At 42.3% G+C, this 20,524-nt stretch overlaps 1 protein-coding gene across 1 annotated transcript in view; it reads right to left on the bottom strand.

The window, feature by feature from the left end:
• Positions 1 to 10,977: 10,977 nt before the first annotated feature.
• Positions 10,978 to 20,524, bottom strand: part of LOC123998750 (protein FAM163B-like) — a 63,965-nt gene continuing 54,418 nt past the window's right edge. Inside the window, exons 2-3 of the mRNA XM_046303873.1 lie at positions 19,012 to 19,127; positions 10,978 to 15,333 (exon numbers count right to left, since the gene is read on the bottom strand). Coding sequence (XP_046159829.1) covers positions 14,932 to 15,333; positions 19,012 to 19,104 — 495 coding nt within the window. The 5' untranslated portion in view covers positions 19,105 to 19,127 and the 3' untranslated portion in view covers positions 10,978 to 14,931. The remainder of the gene's footprint in view (positions 15,334 to 19,011; positions 19,128 to 20,524) is intronic.

Raw genomic sequence — 20,524 nt, 5'->3', positions numbered from 1 at the left:
CACACGCACACACAGCAAGGATGGAGTGAAAAGTGCGGTTCTCAAAGACACAGAGAGCAGGCAATGGCATAAACATAATAATCTCTAGGCCGTGCCGAGTTCAACGAGATATCCCGCTTGACCGTAGCTCGCTCGGTCTAAGCGCAGCGACCATTAGAAAATTAGGCCCAAAATGAAGCCTGCCCCACAACGTCATTTGCTTTTGGGTGACAGTGAGAGAACCGTTAGGGTGAGAAGCACAATTCGACCTCAGGTACGTTCCTAAGGTCCTTCCGATCCGTGCAAGCCTAACGTTGACCGTGTGGCATTAACCCTTAATAGTTAAAAGAAGGTGTTTACTTCAAAGAGTTTGCATTGACTTCTCTCCCCATAGGAATACATTGCCTTTACCCCTAAATTCAACCTGAAGTCTATATGGGTTATGAATGCCGTATGAACCTGTCTTTGGTAACAGTCCATCAGGCCAGTATGAGGTCTACCTGTGTTGATTCTAAGCTTCCTGGACCAACCGGAAGTGGTTAAAATCACCCTAAAAGTGTTTTTCCATTACCTGCCTGCAGTTTGATAGACATAGTGCATTCAACCCTGTGTAAATCAGTCAATTCTTAACGTAAGGACTTAAAACTCAGGATTCTGTAAAAGCATAGCCCAGTGAGGATATGTGTTGACTTATAGCTTCCTGTGCCAACCGGAAGTGCCTTAATTGGTGTCTCAGGGGCTGTTTCGAGGGTTAAAAAAGTCAGATCTGTCCAAAACTTCATATGTGTGATTAGGCAACCCCCATGAACTGTAAATCAGTCATTTTTCCCATAAAATTTCAAAGGAAAACTAAATCACACAGACACACAACTTGGAAGGAGGGACGTATTGGGGTTTGTAGAGACAGACAGTGCCTCCAATAGTTAGCTTTGTTCGAGCTAAAAAAGAACCGTCAGATCTAGAGTTCCGAAACTTTAGAAACCTGTTCTAGACCTCGGGTCGATAGTGCGTGGTGAGTTAGGTGGCTCTAGAAGGTTCTCGGACCGAGAAATAGCCTTGTACATTTGCAATGACTTCAATTCATTTTGACCATTACGAAAATGGCGACATTTAGAAAAGTCTCAGAGACACAAGACTAGGTGCATTGAAACCGGCTCGGCCCATAGAGACGGACCCCAACGTTTCGGTCCGATAGCTCATTCAAGGACCCCATAGCAAGGCATGGAAAAAAGTGGATTTTCAGCACCAATTAGGGTTTTCCTCGGGCACCGAAGGACCTATCGAGCCGAAACTCGGGATTCGGGGTCGCCTCAGCTAGGCCTACACGTAACATAAGAAATGGACCCGCAGCTAGAACGTAACTATGTGTTTTATGGTTTTTTCATGGTTTGAACCAAAGGCGTTGTGAATTTTGGGCCAGCTCTGAAGTGTGTGATAGTTGGCTACTAAACAGGTTGGAAAAAGTGGGTTTAGTGTCAGTTTGTATCAGTTTGGTGTCAGAATGATATCTAATTGACTGATGGACGGTGACTTGCTGGTGACTCTTGTCCATTTGCAATATGTTTAAACAGTGAGGTACCATCACCAAAAGTGACATTCTGAAATCAACACAACGAGTGATGGAAAGGAACAACTATCACTGCCAGGCCATCCTGTGTTCATCAGGCCAGTCAATTTCGCATTCCTGCAGGATTTTTATAGCATGACAAATTTGTGATGGTACCTGCCCATTGAACCATATTGCAAATGCACAGTGACTTTGCAAAAGTGAGAAAACATAAACAAATGGACATGATGAAATCAACACAACGAGTGATGGAAATGTACAACTATCACTGCTCGGCCATCCTGTGTTCATCAGACCAGTCAATTTTGCATTTTTGAGCATGTCAAATTTCATATGGTAAATGCACATTGAAACATATTGCAAATGCACGTGCACTTACAATATGATACTATAGTGAAAAAACATCACCTAATGGACATGATGAAATCAACACAACGAGTGATGGAAATGTACAACTATCACTGCTCGGCCATCCTGTGTTCATCAGACCAGTCAATTTTGCATTTTTGAGCATGTCAAATTTCATATGGTAAATGCACATTGAAACATATTGCAAATGCACGTTCACTTACAATATGATTCTATAGTGAAAAAACATCACCTAACGGAGATGATGAAATCAACACAACGAGTGATGGAAATGTACAACTATCACTGCTCAGCCATCCTGTGTTCATCAGACCAGTCAATTTTGCATTTTTGAGCATGTCAAATTTCATATGGTAAATGCACATTGAAACATATTGCAAATGCACGTGCACTTACAATATGATTCTATAGTGAAAAAACATCACCTAATGGACATGATGAAATCAACACAACGAGTGATGGAAATGTACAACTATCACTGCTCGGCCATCCTGTGTTCATCAGACCAGTCAATTTTGCATTTTTGAGCAAGGTCAAATTTCATATGGTAAATGCACATTGAAACATATTGCAAATGCACGTGCACTTACAATATGATTCTATAGTGAAAAAACATCACCTAACGGAGATGATGAAATCAACACAACGAGTGATGGAAATGTACAACTATCACTGCTCGGCCATCCTGTGTTCATCAGACCAGTCAATTTTGCATTTTTGAGCAAGGTCAAATTTCATATGGTAAATGCACATTGAAACATATTGCAAATGCACGTGCATTTGCAATATGATTCTATAGTGAAAAAACATCACAAAATGGACATGATGAAGTCAATATAACGAGCGATGGAAAGGAGCAACTATCACTGTCAGGCCATCCCGAGTTCATCTGGCCAGTCAATTTTGCATTTCTGCAGGATTTTTGAGCATGTCAAATTTCATATAGTAATTGTCCATTGAACCATATTGCAAATGCACGTGCACTTGCAATATGATTATATAGTGAAAAAACATCACAAAATGGACATGATGAAGTCAACACAACGAGTGATGGAAAGGAACAACTATCACTGCCCGGCCATCCCGAGTTCATCAGGCCAGTCAATTTTGCATTTCTGCAGGATTTTTGAGCATGTAAAATTTCTTATGTCATTGGTGAATGCACCAATTTGTAAGTCGCTCTGGATAAGAGCGTCTGCTAAATGACTTAAATGTAATGTAATGTAATTTGGCCCACAAAAAATTCCTTATGCACAATAAAAAAAAAAAAAAAAAAAATATGATAATAAAATTGGACAAAAGTATATTCATACAGTTCTTACACATGTGTAATAGGCAAAAAAATTGAAAGAATTTCAAAAAACGGTCCAGAAAGCACTTTTTTAAGGGTGTGTGAAGTTTTTTACAAAATTTTGACATTTTTGACTTTTGACTTTTAACTTCCTATGAAATCATATTGAAATTGGACAAAACATATTCCTTATGCGCATGTAAAAAAAAGAAATTATGATAATAAAATTGGACAAAAGTATATTCATACAGTTCTTACACATGTGTAATTGACAAAAAAATCGAAAGAATTTCGAAAAACGGTCCAGAAAGCACTTTTTTAAGGGTGTGTGAAGTTTTTTACAAAATTTTGACATTTTTGACTTTTGACTTTTGACTTCCTATGAAATCATATTGAAATTGGACAAAACATATTCCTTATGCGCATGTAAAAAAAAAAAAATATGATAATAAAATTGGACAAAAGTATATTCATACAGTTCTTACACGTGTAATTGACAAAAAATCGAAAGAATTTCGAAAAACGGTCCAGAAAGCACTTTTTTAAGGGTGTGTGAAGTTTTTTACAAAATTTTGACATTTTTGACTTTTGACTTTTGACTTCCTATGAAATCATATTGAAATTGGACAAAACATGTTCCTTATGCGCATGTAAAAAATAAAATTTATGATAATAAAATTGGACAAAAGTATATTCATACAGTTCTTACACATGTGTAATTGACAAAAAAATCGAAAGAATTTCGAAAAACGGTCCAGAAAGCACTTTTTTAAGGGGTGATAAGTTTTTGACAAAATTTCATTTTTTCAAAATTTTACTTTTGGACGTTGACTTGGGTTACATTTCCAATATGAAAAACCCCGGTGGAGCGCATTCGCCCCCTGTTGAATTTTTAAAGTGTTACAACTGGCAATTGCCATATGGCATTTGCAATACACTTTGCATGAATCAACGCCGAATTGGGTGGTATTGGCCAATGTGTATATGGTTTGTCCGATGCCAATGACTTGCCATTCATTTTTGTCCAATACAGGGGGGACTTCCCTTACATACCTACACGTACACAAGATGCAGGCCTCCTTACTGTCCATAGAATTTCTAAGCAAACAGCTGGAGGCAGAGCTTTCTCCTATAGAGCTCCATTTTTATGGAATGGTGTGCCTATCCATGTAAGAGACGCAGACTCGGTCTCGACCTTTAAGTCTTTATTGAAGACTCATCTCTTCAGTAGGTTCTATGACTGGGTGACCAAGGGGTGTGAAGGTGAACGGAAAGGCACTGGAGCGACAAACCACCCTTGCTGTTTCTGCCTGGCCGGTTCCCCTCTCTCCACTGGGATTCTCTACCTCTAACCCTATTACGGGGGCTGAGTCACTGGTTTACTGGTGCTCTCCCATGCCGTCCCTAAGAGGGATGCTTCACTTGAATGGGTTGAGTCACTGACGTGATCTTCCTGTCTGGGTTGGCGCCCCTCTCGGGTTCGTGCCATGGGGGAGATCTTTGTGAGCTATCCTCGGCCTTGTCTCAGGATGGTAAGTTGGTGGTTTGAAGATATCCCTCTAGTGATGTGGGGGCTGTGCTTTGGCAAAGTGTGTGGGGTTATATCCTGCCTGTTTGGCGGGGTTATCGTCGGACAGGGCCACAGTATCTCCTGACCCCTCCTGTCTCAGCCTCCAGTATTTATGCTGCAATAGTTTGTGTCGGGAGGCTACGGTCAGTCTGTTATATCTGGAGTATTTCTAGTGTCTCATCCGGTGTCCTGTGTGAATTTAAGTATACTCCCTCTAATTCTCTCTTGTTTTCTCTCTCTTTCTCTCTCTCTTTCTCTCGGAGGACCTGAGCCCTAGGACCATGCCTCAGGACTACCTGGCCTGATGACTCCTTGTTTCCACAGTCCAGCTGGTCATGCTGCTGCTCTAGTTTCAACTGTTCTGCCTGCGGCTATGGAACCCTGACCTGTTCACTTGACGTGCTACCTTCTCCTGGACCTGCTGTTTTGGACTCTCTGTCTACCACACCTGCTGTCTCTAACTCTGAATGATTGGCTACGAAAAGCCAACTGACATTTACTCCTGAGGTGCTGACCAGTTGCACCCTCTACAACAATTGTGATTATTATCTGACCCTGTTGGTCATCTATGAACGTTTGAACATCTTGGCCATGTTCTGTTATAATCTCCACCCGGCAAAGCCAGAAGAGGATGGTTCCTTTCTAGGTGTCTTCCTAGGTTCTGGTCTTTCTAGAGAGGTTTTCCTAGCCACTGTGCTTCTACATTTGCATTGCTTGCAGTTTGAGGTTTTAGGCTGGGTTTCTGTACAGCACTTTGTGACATCGGCTGATGTAAAATGGGCTTTATAAATACATTTGATTGATTGATTAATGACAATGTACAGAACAGGAGAGAGTTTAGTGTATTATCTCTATCCTGACTCACTGTTCAAATGATTTGTCCTAGCAGAACAATGTGGATGCATCTGGGTATTTTTGTCTGTAGGACAAAAAAGGAGACAATGCCATCATTGGTGTCCTGTCTGTCCATCGTGACAGTTTTCATTCTCACATGAATCAGGATTGAGTCATCCAATGAGTAATTACAGTTCCCTCTGAATTCCCATTTGACAATTATAGAACCTCACACTATTCTCATTCACTCTTTCATTGGAAAAATGTAACTCTCATTCATTCTCGTGTCATTTCCAGTTCAAAACGTTTTACTTCCCTCATTATCGCTTCAAAAAGGTAGTCTAGTACTGTAGCAGAGAAAATATACTTTATAGCAGTGGTCTTGACAGGCTGTTTGATATGTTACAGGATTTTACGGCTGGGGAGATTCTGTGTGAACTCTTCTCACACTTATAGTATGAGGCCTTCTGTAGCTCAGTTGGCTCTTGTAACGCTAGGACAGTGGGTTTGATTCCCGAGGGACGCCTATACATAAAAAAATGTATGTACGCGTGACTGTAAGTCGCTTTGGATAAAAGTGTCTGTTAAATGGCATATATAACTTATATATCAGGCCTTGTTTCTCATCACTAGACCTAAACTATGATTTAAAGTGCCTTGTTTTATATGCATGTATATTTCTATCCACTGATGTCATACTTGATGTCACTTACAGTAACTGGCAGGACCACCATATTTTACAGTAACTGGCATGACCACCATATTTTACAGTAACTGGCGTGACCACCATATTTTACAGTAACTGGCATGACCACCATATTTTACAGTAACTGGCATGACCACCATATTTTACAGTAACTGGCAGGACCACCATATTTTACAGTAACTGGCATGACCACCATATTTTACAGTAACTGGCATGACCACCATATTTTACAGTAACTGGCGTGACCCCCATATTTTACAGTAACTGGCGTGACTACCATATTTTACAGTAACTAGCATGACCACCATATTTTACAGTAACTGGCATGACCACCATATTTTACAGTAACTGGCGTGACCACCATATTTTACAGTAACTGGCGTGACCACCATATTTTACAGTAACTGGCGTGACCACCATATTTTACAGTAACTGGCGTGACCACCATATTTTACAGTAACTGGCATGACCACCATATTTTACAGTAACTGGCGTGACCACCATATTTTACAGTAACTGGTGTGACCACCATATTTTACAGTAACTGGTGTGACCACCATATTTTACAGTCACTGGTGTGACCACCATATTTTACAGTCACTGGTGTGACCACCATATTTTACAGTAACTGGTGTGACCACCATATTTTACAGTCACTGGTGTGACCACCATATTTTACAGTAACTGGTGTGACCACCATATTTTACAGTCACTGGTGTGACCACCATATTTTACAGTAACTGGTGTGACCACCATATTTTACAGTAACTGGTGTGACCACCATATTTTACAGTAACTGGCGTGACCACCATATTTTACAGTAACTGGTGTGACCACCATATTTTACAGTAACTGGCGTGACCACCATATTTTACAGTAACTGGTGTGACCACCATATTTTACAGTAACTGGTGTGACCACCATATTTTACAGTAACTGGCATGACCACCATATTTTCACAACTCAATGAACAAAGTCATTTTTGCTGATGAATATGTGATCTGCACTGAACAAAAATATAAATAAAACACGCAAAAATGTCAAAGATTTAAGGAAATTGGTCTATTGAAATAAATTCATTAGGCCCTAATCTATGGATTTCACATGACTGGGAATACAGATATGCATCTGTTGGTCACAAATACCTTTAAAAAAGTAGACTATCCTGCAGGTAAAGCAGCCGGATGTGAAGGTCCTAGGCTGGCGTGGTTACATGTGGTCTGTGGTTATGAGGCCGGTTGGAAGTACTGACAAATTCTCTAAAATAACATTGGATGCGTCTTATGGTAGACAAATTAACGTTAAATTCTCTGGCAATAGCTCGGGTGGACATTCCTGCAGTCAGCATGCCAATCGCATGCTCCCTCAACTTGACATCTGTGGCATTGTGTTTTGTGACAAAACTGCACACATTAGTGGCTTTTTATTGTCCCCAGCAGAAGGTGCACTTGTGTAATGATCATACTGTTTAATCAGCTTCTTGATATGCCACACCTGTCAGGTGGATGGATTATCTTGGTAAAGGAGAACATGCTCCCTAACAGGGATGTAAGGGGAGGGACCCAGCCGCTAGGAGGAAAACATGGGTTGATTTGGCAAACGAGATGAACTGGCACAGACAGATAACACAGGTATAAATACACAGTGGATAATGGGGAAGATGGGCGACACCTGGAGGGGGTGGAGACAAGCACAGGTGAAACAGATCAGGGTGTGACAAAATCACAACTTTAAATTAACTCACTTCAGAGTCAAATGAAATGTAAATATACTAAACACGTATTCAATGTCTTTTAACTTGACATCATCAGCATGGTAATGAAGAAAATAGCAAAGATGGGATAATTCCCAAATAAATTGTTTATTTAATATGTTTTATGTAGCTACAACATTTACATGAGAGAAATGTGAACACTGTGGGGATGTTGACCGTAGGAAGTTTAAAGGGACATTGACACTTATTTACATGAGCAATAGTTTAACCAATGGACATTTAAAGATAATAAAAAACATGTATAATTAAAACAAAAAAGAAATCAAACCCAGTTCAGAACTATTGCCTTTTTGGGTGAACATTGGAGATGGCGGCCCTATGTAAGTCCTTTGTCCAAAGCATGCACTGAAACAAAATCGGAAAACAAAATTAGGATACTGGAAACAATTTATATTTTGGCATCTTAATAAAGGTGGAAATTGTGTTATGCCTAATATGGCAATTCATATTATTTTTCCAAAATGAATTATTGTTCTGGGTCAATATTGGCCAAACACAGTGTTGGGTTAATTCAACTCGGGGTTGTGCCTCTAACCCAGCGCTTTGAGTTGAGCACTTGACCCAACTGCTGGGTAAATTAGACTATATTGTTTAGTTAAAACAACCCGGTGTGTTGGGTTATTTTCGGTGTCATCCTAATTTAAATTTTGCTTGCATATTTTTGCCTTCTCTTCCATTCCTCCCCCTCCATTTCCTACACACACACACACACACACACACACACACACACACACACACACACACACACACACACACACACACACACACACACACACACACACACACACACACACACACACACACACACACACACACACACACACACACACACACACACATTAACGTTGAATTTCAAATCATTTCTATCGCCTGCATTTCACAACATACTTCAGAGAATGTACTATATATATATATATATGTTTTGTTTCAATGTGCTATTTATATATATATATATATATAAATATAAATACATTGAATAGCACATTGAAACAAAACCTTGTCTAAATATATATTATTCACAAGGTAAGATTTCATAAAAGATTTCATAGGATTGATTATTAGAATTCATGTATATTATTTCGTTAAACCAAACTGTCCAAGCTCATCCATTCATTGCTCTATTAATTCACAGGAACACATTACCCAGAGGGCTGTCGTCCTCCCTGTCACTTCTCACAGTACATACAAGAGCAGATACATAAGAGCGTCTGCTAAATGACTTAAATGTAAATGTAAATGTAAGTATTGTTCAGTGGAAGACACTCGCAACAGTCTTACTGCAGGGATTCTGTTCCTGGTAGCTGTTACACCGTGGCCTGTAGGAAGTCCCATGCTGGGGCACAGTTGGAAAGATGATATCAAGCATAATAGGACTTGAAGCACACATCCAGTGTCTCAAGCAGTGTACGTTGCTCCAATGCAGGTCCACTAATGACTGTAAACACCTGTGAGCAGTCCCCAAGAGCCAACACAAATGGTTAGGGTCTGGTCACCTCCACCTGGTTCAGATACTCAACCATGTTGGTCCCAACCTGTTAGAACAATCATTAGATTTTAGAGTATGAGGACTTGTACAAAGCATGGAGGCACACTGACAATGCCATCACGCAATTTATTTTGTATATTTTATAGCCATTTACATCAATCAACACCCAATTCCTGTTTGATGCCTACATCTTCCATTCATTTGAAGCTGTGGCTCATAGGTTAATTTACTCTAATCACGTTTCCAGCCAACCATTTCATTAAGATTAATTACCTGAGGCATGAAACGAGTCATGACCATTGTTGGAAAAATAATTTGTGTCATGCACAAAGTAGATGTCCTAACCGACTTGTCAAAACTATAGTTTGTTAACAAGACATTTGTGGAGGGGTTGAAAAACGAGTTTTAATGACTTCAACCTAAGTGTATGTAAACTTCCGAATTAAACTGTATATATACTGAGATCATGTGACAGATCATGTGACACTTAAATAAAGTCCATCTGTGTGCAATCTAACTAATTATGTTACTTCTGAAGGTAATTGGTTGCACCAAATCTTATTTAGGGGCTTCATAGCACGCACCACTTTTCCGTTTGATATTTTTTTTTAAACAAGTTTTTCTTTTCATTTCACTTTACCAATTTGGACTATTTTGTGTATGTCCATTACATGAAATTCAAACTAAAATCCATTTAAATTCCAGGTTGTAATGCAACAAAATAGTCAAAGTGCCATGGGAGATGAATACTTTTGCAAGGCACTGCACCTATCACATTTTGCTCAAATATGATAGCTAACGTTAGCTAGCTAAGCGCTAGCCAGTCTGTCAGTGGCGCTGACAGAAGAAACTGGTATCACCAAAATGTGTTTCACTCTATCCCATAAAACATGACATTGCTAACGAGGCCTAATTTAAAATGTTAAAGTTTATTTCAAAAAAGTATTAATAAGTAACACACTCAACGGACAACTTTGGTAGCTAGGTACTGTAGCTAGCTAGATAGCTTGGTTTCCATTTTCCAACAGATGTTTCTAATCCCCTTGATTGGTCGTCAACGGTTACTGGTCTTGGAACTCGTGTTCACCAAAAACGGCTTCAGGTAAACTGTTTTCAACTAGTGGCAATAAATATTATTGTTGCCAAAGGTTTGCCACAGATTTACCACTTGTGGCAAACATTTGAAAACTTATGGCAACATTTTGTGCCACACTATTTAGTTTGTAGTAAATTTGGCACAAACCTGCGGGAAGTTTGCAGCAACAAATGTATTTTTATAAGGGGTTGTGTGTTTGAAAAATTCTGGGATCTGTTATTGAAACATAGGACCAACACTTTACATGCTGCATTTATGTTTTTCTTCAGTATAGTATAACTCAAGAGTAAGTAAGGACTGGAGGAGGAGGTCATTAGACAAGTCTTTAGTAAGAAAATATGTATTTGCTTTCCTTGTGACAACTACAGCAGTAGAGAAGCGCATAAATACTAGAGATTTTCACACCCTTTTATTGACCCTATGTTGGTTAGTCATACAGTCAAAACAATAACAAAAACATGTTTTACCTTAGAGAGCTCAGAAACAAAGAAAGTTGATCATAAAATGCAAATACTGAGATTATGCAATACTGTAGTTCAGCAAAGAACACCAATACTTTAGAATAATAATAATAATTATCAAAGTTAAAATAAATATAATGTTTGTCTCTCATACAAGTCTTTATGGCACTAATTTCCTGTGCGGCTGTCAGTAGTAAAGTTGTTAAAAAGAAGATACATTTTTGAAAAAAATTATGTATTCATACATGTGTGTACTGTATATGTATCTGTGTGTTTGTTTTGAATAAACATGATGCAAGAATAGATCAATTAAATAAAAAGTCACATACTGTTCAGACAAAATGTTTCACTTGCTGGAATAAACAACCCAAAGAAAACAACAGTGTTTGCTGGTAAACCAGGGATGGAATAAACAAACCAAAGAAAACAACAGTGTTTGCTGGTAAACCAGGGATGGAATAAACAAACCAAAGAAAACAACAGTGTTTGCTGGTAAACCAGGGATGGAATAAACAAACCAAAGAAAACATAGGTGTTTGCTGGTAAACCAGGGATGGATTAAACAAACCAAAGAAAACAACAGTGTTTGCTGGTAAACCAGGGATGGAATAAACAAACCAAAGAAAACAACAGTATTTGCTGGTAAACCAGGGATGGAATAAACAAACCAAAGAAAACATAGGTGTTTGCTGGTAAACCAGGGATGGAATAAACAAACCAAAGAAAACATAGGTGTTTGCTGGTAAACCAGGGATGGAATAAACAAACCAAAGAAAACATAGGTGTTTGCTGGTAAACCAGGGATGGATTAAACAAACCAAAGAAAACAACAGTGTTTGCTGGTAAACCAGGGATGGAATAAACAAACCAAAGAAAACAACAGTGTTTGCTGGTAAACCAGGGATGGATTAAACAAACCAAAGAAAACAACAGTGTTTGCTGGTAAACCAGGGATGGATTAAACAAACCAAAGAAAACAACAGTGTTTGCTGGTAAACCAGGGATGGAATAAACAAACCAAAGAAAACATAGGTGTTTGCTGGTAAACCAGGGATGGAATAAACAAACCAAAGAAAACAAAAGTGTTTGCTGGTAAACCAGGGATGGATTAAACAAACCAAAGAAAACAACAGTGTTTGCTGGTAAACCAGGGATGGATTAAACAAACCAAAGAAAACAACAGTGTTTGCTGGTAAACCAGGGATGGAATAAACAAACCAAAGAAAACATAGGTGTTTGCTGGTAAACCAGGGATGGAATAAACAAACCAAAGAAAACATAGGTGTTTGCTGGTAAACCAGGGGTGGTCAAATAAACGAGAGAACAGAGGCAATGCATCCAATGACAATAACAATCAGATTCCAGCCCCCACTGCACATTCCCTCCGATTTAATCTTAGCAGTAAATAATCTGATTGAAAGAGTACCCCGTGGGCATGAAAACACAACCACAGAGTCTCTCCTTCCCCATCCTGACTATACTGTACACACAGCACAGCTGATGCCTTCTCTCCTCCGGTGCTGCTAGCAGAACCCAGAAAGAACGACCAGACTCTTCCAGGCCGCTCAATGGAGTGCAGAGTTAGTACATCCTCTTAGTCCAGCAAGGTGTGTGGAAGGAGCTAGGCCAAGTCCAAACCAATTGGATGAAGAAAAGCCACAAAATATTGTTGAGCTTTATTAGCCCGTGGATCTCAGATTTTAGACACAAGGAATCAGGTGAAAAGACCACGATTTGAAACTCCAGTGAACAAGATTACCATAAATTACATTGTAAAGCTAAAGTGTATAAAATATGAAGGTTGTTTATTTAGTTTTTGTCATCAGTATGTTTTCTCATCAGACCTAATTAGAATAGACAGTTTACAGTAACGACTGAAGTAAAACCTAAAAAAGGGAAAACAACTTTTCAAAAACCTCATAGCTTGTTTATCCCAACGAGTTAAGCCAACTCTACACACTGTTTGGTAAATTGGCACATTAATAAATAACATAACTGAAAAGCCCACGCTTTAATGTCCTTCTACTGTTATTGCAGTCCAGTTAGTTTGAAAAGTAGGATAACATGTCGTGTACAACGCTGGCTAGAATGATTTTTATACATAATTTCGTTGGTATGTAAGACACACACTAGGGGGACACACGTCTCACCCTCATAACACACGGACATTAAGAACAGAATCATAATCTGCAGCTGTATGTACAAGACAAGATCAAGCCATCACCCTGGTTGGTCTTCCTTAAGAAGCAGCTAGTCTCCAATGTTCTCTTAGTAAAAGGTCTCTCTCTCTCTCTCTCTCTCTCTCTCTCTCTCTCTCTCTCTCTCTCTCTCTCTCTCTCTCTCTCTCTCTAAGATCATGTGGAAAAAGAGCAGAGTAATCCATTCCCCATAATCCACTAGAAGCCCTTAATGTCCTATGTTTTTATGGTCTATAACATGTTGCTCCCCTCTCTTCCATCACTCCTCCTATTCCAAACCATGATGTGATGGATGGCATACTCTATAACTTGGACCATAACTTCGGATTTGATCTGCTCCGTCCCCTTTCTGGTGATCAGGCTGGGGATTGGTGGAGAGTGGCAGTAGTGGGAGGTGGCTCCATAGCCCTCTTATTTATCCTTATCACCATGGTTTCTTGGTTTATTTAGCAGCAACTACAGAAAGGCTGGTATTTATTATTCAAAGGTACAGTTGATGTGGTGGAATTAGACCGGAGGGGATTTAGTTAGACTGGAGGGTCATTTAGTTAGACCAGAGGGTGGTTTAGTTAGACCGGAGGGTCATTTAGTTAGACCGGAGGGGATTTAGTTAGACCGGAGGGAATTTAGTTAGAACGGAGGGGATTTAGTTAGACTGGAGGGTCATTTAGTTAGACCGGAGGGGATTTAGTTAGACCGGAGGGAATTTAGTTAGACCGGAGGGGATTTAGTTAGACTGGAGGGTCATTTAGTTAGACCAGAGGGTGGTTTAGTTAGACCGGAGGGTCATTTAGTTAGACCAGAGGGTCATTTAGTTTGACTGGAGGGTGGTTTAGTTAGACTGGAGGGTCATTTAGTTAGACCAGAGGGTGGTTTCGTTAGACCAGAGGGTGGTTTAGTTAGACCGGAGGGTGGTTTAGTTAGACCGGAGGGTGGTTTAGTTAGACCAGAGGGTGGTTTAGTTAGACGGGAGGGTAATTTAGTTAGACCGGAGGGTAATTTAGTTAGACTGGAGGGTGGTTTAGTTAGACCGGAGGGTGGTTTAGTTAGACCCGAGGGTGGTTTAGTTAGACTGGAGGGTGGTTTAGTTAGACCGGAGGGTGGTTTCGTTAGACGGGAGGGTCATTTAGTTAGACCGGAGGGTGGTTTAGTTAGACCGGAGGGTGGTTTCGTTAGACCAGAGGATGGTTTAGTTAGACCGGAGGGTAATTTAGTTAGACGGGAGGGTGGTTTCGTTAGACCAGAGGGTGGTTTAGTTAGACCGGAGGGTGGTTTCGTTAGACCGGAGGGTCATTTAGTTAGACCGGAGGGTGGTTTAGTTAGACCGTTTAGGTTTAGGGTAATCCAATACGAGTCCAGACAGAATAGAAACGGTTTTATTTGAGGGTCAACATCCTACTCACCACAGACCAAGCGGATGAGGAGAGGATGGATTTTTTTAATGCTTATATTTTCACCAGTTAATGTGCGGTTATATCTCAGCGTAAGACCGAGGGACATGGAGCTGTGGTTGTCGAGCTGCAGTCCCACTATCTGTCCCCATTGTATTTATCTATCCGTTTCCATGAGCCCTCCATGCCACGGGGTGTCGCCGACACCACTAGACGTCAGTGCTGATGCTGCAGCTGCGGTTGAACATGTCCCTCATGGTGACTGACCGGGTCAGGTTCAGTTTGTGGTAGCTGGGCATTTCTAAGGGCAGTTCCAGGTCATGCTGTTGGATGCTACGGTAGCTGATGCGGTCGCCGCCGTTCCGCAGGCCGTCCGGATGCTGCAGGTAGAAGGGCACATCATGGTGTGTGCACGAAGGGCAAAATGTCTGCGAGCGCGTTAGTTTCCGCGCTAAAGGCGGTGTGAAGAGGGCGGGGCCGTTAGGGGTGGAGGCGGCGACTGACGCCGCCACGATGTTATGGTTGGAGTGGACTGGCGGGAGGCGGGACGTCACTGCAAAGTCGGGCTCCTCCTCCTCCGACTCCAACTCCTCCTTCTTACAGCAATAATACTGTCAGGGAGAAAAGACACAAGGAGAGATAGCTAAAATAATCACAGCATCTCCTTGACAATAAGACATGTTTTACAGTAGGTTTATCTGTGACAGACCTGTTTCAAACACAACTGTCAAATTATCCAGAGACTTGAAAGGCTCTTTTGGAATGTCCATTTCCTACATGATATTCAATGTAACGCTGACAACGAAACATTACGATGAAGATGCTGCAAACAGCAATTATCACTTCAAATACAGAGCGCCGTTACTTGACTGACATGGCAGGCCTGCTCTAAATCTACACTGTGTTGAAAACTGTCTAGTGTGGCACACATTGAAATTTGGTCAGCTATTATCAAACATTACATTGAGCTGTTACAAAATATTACACTGAGATACATCTGAGGTTGGCAAAGAGATCGTGCCTGAGAGAAAAAGATGAGAGAGGAACCGAGTATTTGTATAATTACTCAGACATGAGAAAAGGAGCTGTGCTGTCTGTCGTTTAGCTGAATGGAATAGGAATGGATGGTTAGTTAATTAAATGTCATCTCTTTTTGACCCACTTACAGTTTTATGGTAATACAGTGTAATGGAACGTGTCCCAACTCACCCCGATCCATCCTACCCACTTCTATCTACACGCTGACGGTTTGATGAGCACAAATCATCAGATATCCCAGAACCAGAGAACTGGACCAACACAACGTCGTGTCTAGTGAGAGAGTTCTGATCTGAGAAACGCTTACAGCAACACCTAATAGAGACATAGTTGTTGTTCAGACTGTGGTAAGGGATCTCCAACTCCTCAAGAAAAGAGGAAAATGACCTTTAAAAGACAGACAACAACTCCTGGAATGGCGGGTACTGTGATGGGACACAAACACACACAGACGCAGTCTAAACCAGACATTATTTAGTAGTTGTTGTATTGTTTGTATATCGTTGTATTTTACATTTGTGTGACTGTTCTTTTCTATTTTCTACTTAACACTTTTAAAAATGTAAACGTCTTAAAACATTGTTGGTTAAGGGCTTGTAAGTAAGCATTTCACTGTAAGGTCTACACCTACTGTATTCGGCCATGTGACAATTAACATTTGATTTGATTGATTTGATTTGTTCAGTGTATCAGTGTTTTGTTACTTGTTATGTTTTGTGTTTTTTGTGGACCCCAGGAAGAGTAGCTGCAGCTTCTGCAAAAGCTACTGGGGATCCAGATACACAAACAAACAAACATTAGCCATATAAAATGCCTAACATAATGAAGCGTGTATGTCACACCCTGATCTGTTTCACCTCTTTGTGATTGTCTCCACCCCCCTCAAGGTGTCGCCCATCTCCCCTCATTATCCCCGGTGTATTTATACCTGTGTTCTCTGTTTGTCCTTTGCCAGTTCGTTTTGTTCGTTCAGCCTACCAGCGTTTCCCCCTGCTCCTGTCTTTTTCTAGTTCCTGTTTTCTGGTTTTCCTGGTTTTCCTGGTTTTGACCATTCTGCCTGCCCTGACCCTGAGCCTGCCGTTCTGTACCTTGTCACACCACCCTGGATTATTGACCTCTGCCTGCCCTGACCCTGAGCCTGTCGTTCTGTACCTTATGGACTCTGATCTGGACTACAGACCTCTGCCTGCCCTGACCTGTCATTCTGCCTGCCCCTGTTCTAGTAATACACTTTGTTACTTGACCTGTCATTCTGCCTGCCCCCTGTTCTTGTAATACACTTTGTTACTTGACCTGTCATTCTGCCTGCCCCTGTTCTAGTAATACACTTTGTTACTTGACCTGTCATTCTGCCTGCCCCCTGTTCTTGTAATACACTTTGTTACTTGACCTGTCATTCTGCCTGCCCCTGTTCTAGTAATACACTTTGTTACTTGTCATTCTGCCTGCCCCCTGTTCTGTAATACACATTCTGCATTCTGCCTGCCCCTGTTCTAGTAATACACTTTGTTACTTGACCTGTCATTCTGCCTGCCCCTGTTCTAGTAATACACTTTGTTACTTGACCTGTCATTCTGCCTGCCCCTGTTCTAGTAATACACTTTGTTACTTGACCTGTCATTCTGCCTGCCCCTGTTCTAGTAATACACTTTGTTACTTGACCTGTCATTCTGCCTGCCCCCTGTTCTAGTAATACACTTTGTTACTTGACCTGTCATTCTGCCTGCCCCTGTTCTAGTAATACACTTTGTTACTTGACCTGTCATTCTGCCTGCCCCCTGTTCTAGTAATACACTTTTGTTACTTCACCACTGTCTGCATCTGGGTCAACCATGAAACGTGATAGTGTGGCTTGAACACACACTGGTTGTGTAATGTTGTGATGACTAACTGTTTAAGAACTGTGTGATTATCGTGACATTGTATCATCCTGATACCACATAGCCCGACCTCGATGAAGCTTTCAGTTTTACTGATGATCAAAATACATGCCACATCTTACAAAAGCCCTCAGTCAGAGGTCTTAGACAGAGGAATAGAGGGGGCTCAGTGCTTATTGTGACACTGACAATTCAGTGACAGTACATGATCTGACCACAATGAAGAGAGGGGCCTGAGAGGGGCTTGAGAGGGGCCTGGGAAGGGTTTGAGAGGGGTTGGGTTGACCCCCCCTGGGTTGTGCCGTGGCGGAGATCTTTGTGGGCTATACTCAGCCTTGTCTCAGGATGGTAAGTTGGTGGTTGAAGATATCCCTCTAGTGGTGTGGGGGCTGTGCTTTGGGGAAGTGTGTGGGTATATCCTTCCTGTTTGGTCCTGTCCGGGGGTGTCCTCGGATGGGGCCACAGTGTCTCCTGACCCCTCCTGTCTCAGCCTCCAGTATTTATGCTGCAGTAGTTTATGTGTCGGGGGGTTAGGGTCAGTTTGTTATATCTGGAGTACTTCTCCTGTCCTATTCGGTGTCCTGTGTGAATTTAAGTGTGCTCTCTCTAATTCTCTCTTTCTTTCTTTCACTCTCTCGGAGGACCTGAGCCCTAGGACCATGCCTCAGGACTACCTGACATGATGACTCCTTGCTGTCCCCAGTCCACCTGGCCATGCTGCTGCTCCAGTTTCAACTGTTCTGCCTTATTATTATTGGACCATGGTGGTCATTTATGAACATTTGAACATCTTGGCCATGGTCTGTTATAATCTCCACCCGGCACAGCCAGAAGAGGACTGGCCACCCCACATAGCCTGGTTCCTCTCTAGGTTTCTTCCTAGGTTTTGGCCTTTCTAGGGAGTTTTTCCTAGCCACCGTGCTTCTACACCTGCATTGCTTGCTGTTTGGGGTTTTAGGCTGGGTTTCTGTACAGCACTTTGAGATATCAGCTGATGTACGAAGGGCTATATAAATACATTTTATTTGATTTGATTTGAGAGGGGCCTGAGAGGGGCTTGAGAGGGGCCTGGGAGGGGCTTGAGAGGGGCCTGAGAGGGGCTTGATAGGGGCCTGGGAGGAGCCTGAGGCTTGAGAGGGGCCTGGGAGGGGCTTGAGAGGGGCCTGAGGTGCTTGAGAGGGGCCTGTGAGAGGCCATAGGTAAGCCAACTAATTAAAGGCTTTTTCATTCAGTGTATTGACTTATTGTTGTGGAATTTCAGTTTTACTAATGATTTTCAAGACACAAGCAACAGCTTATTAAAGAAGCCAGTCTGCTCTCAGTCAGATTTACAGTACATCTGTACAGAGCGAGGGCATGAGAAAGTCTTACCTGCAGTCTACAGTAACACAGTACTGCGATGATGCACAGTAAAATAACTGTAGCTAAAATACCGCCTGTGATGACCACTGTCCCGGCTGTCATTCGAAATCCTCTCCATCAACAGCCTGCAGAGAAGAGAGAATGAAACAAAGAGGGGGAAGGAGAAGATGGAGAGAGAGAGGAAAGAGAGAGAGACAGAGGGGAGAGAGGAAAGAAAGAGAGAGAGGGGGAGAGGAAAGAAAGAGAGAGAGAGAGAGAGAGAGAGAGAGAGAGAGAGAGAGAGAGAGAGAGAGAGAGAGAGAGAGGGAGGAAAGAGAGCGAGAGAGAGGGGGAGATGGAGGAGAGAGAGGAAAGAGAGAGAGAGACAGAGGGGGAAGAGGAAAGAAAGAGAGAGAGAGAAGGGGAGAGGAAAGAAAGAGAGAGACAGAAGGGGAAGACGGAAGAAAGAGAGAGACAGAGGGGGAGAGGAAAGAGAGAGATAGGGGAGAGGAGAGAGGGAGAGAGGGGGAGGAGAGAGAGACAGTGGGGGGAGAGGAAAGAAAGAGAGAGACAGAGAGAGACAGAGGGGGAGAGGAAAGATGGAGACAGAGGGGAGAGAGGAAAGATGGAGAGAGAGGGGAGAGGAAAGATGGAGAGAGGGGGAGAGGAAAGATGGACAGAGAGGGGGAGATGAAAGAGGGAGAGAGAGTGGGAGAGGAAAGATGGAGAGAGAGGGGGAGATGAAAGAGGAAGAGATAGGGGGAGAGGAAATAGGGAGAGAGAGGGGGAGAGGAAAGAGGGGAGAGAGGGGGAGAGGAAAGAGAGAGACAGAGGGGGAGATGAAAGAGAGAGAGAGGGGGAGAGGAAAGAGAGAGAGACAGAGGGGGAGAGGAAAGAGGGAGAGAGGGGGAGATGAAAAGAGAGAGAGGGGGAGAGGAAAGAGAGAGAGACAGAGGGGGAGAGGAAAGAGGGGAGAGAGAGGGGAGAGGAAAGAGGGAGAGAGAGGGGGAGAGGAAAGAGGGAGAGAGAGGGGAGAGGAAAGAGGGAGAGAGAGGGGGAGAGGACAGAGGGAGAGAGCGGGGGAGAGGAAAGATGAAAAGGGAGAGAGCGGGGGAGAGGAAAGAGAGAGAGAGAGGGGGAGAGGAAAGAGGGAGAGAGAGGGGGAGAGGAAAGAGAAAGAGAGAGAGAGAGAGAGGGGGGTAGGGAGATAGAGGGGAGGGGAAAGATGGAGAGAGGGGGAGAGGAAAGAGGGAGAGAGAGGGGCAGACAAAAGAGAGAGAGAGGGGGGGGGGAGAGGGAGAGAGGGGAGGAAAGAGAGAGAGAGAGAGAGAGAGAGAGAGAGAGAGAGAGAGAGAGAGAGAGAGAGAGAGAGAGAGAGAGAGAGAGAGGACATAGGGAGATAGAGGGGAGGGGAAAGATGGAGAGAGAGGGGGAGAGGAAAGAGGGAGAGAGAGGGGCAGATGAAAGAGAGAGAGAGAGAGAGGGGGGGGAGAGGGAGAGAGAGGGGGAGAGGAGGAGGAGAGAGAGAGAGAGAGAGAGAGAG

The sequence above is a fragment of the Oncorhynchus gorbuscha genome, linkage group LG16 (genome assembly GCF_021184085.1).
Source record: "Oncorhynchus gorbuscha isolate QuinsamMale2020 ecotype Even-year linkage group LG16, OgorEven_v1.0, whole genome shotgun sequence".
Taxonomy (NCBI): domain Eukaryota; kingdom Metazoa; phylum Chordata; class Actinopteri; order Salmoniformes; family Salmonidae; genus Oncorhynchus; species Oncorhynchus gorbuscha.
Note: the sequence above shows the minus strand (reverse complement) of the source record. Positions and strands in the feature narration are given on the sequence as shown.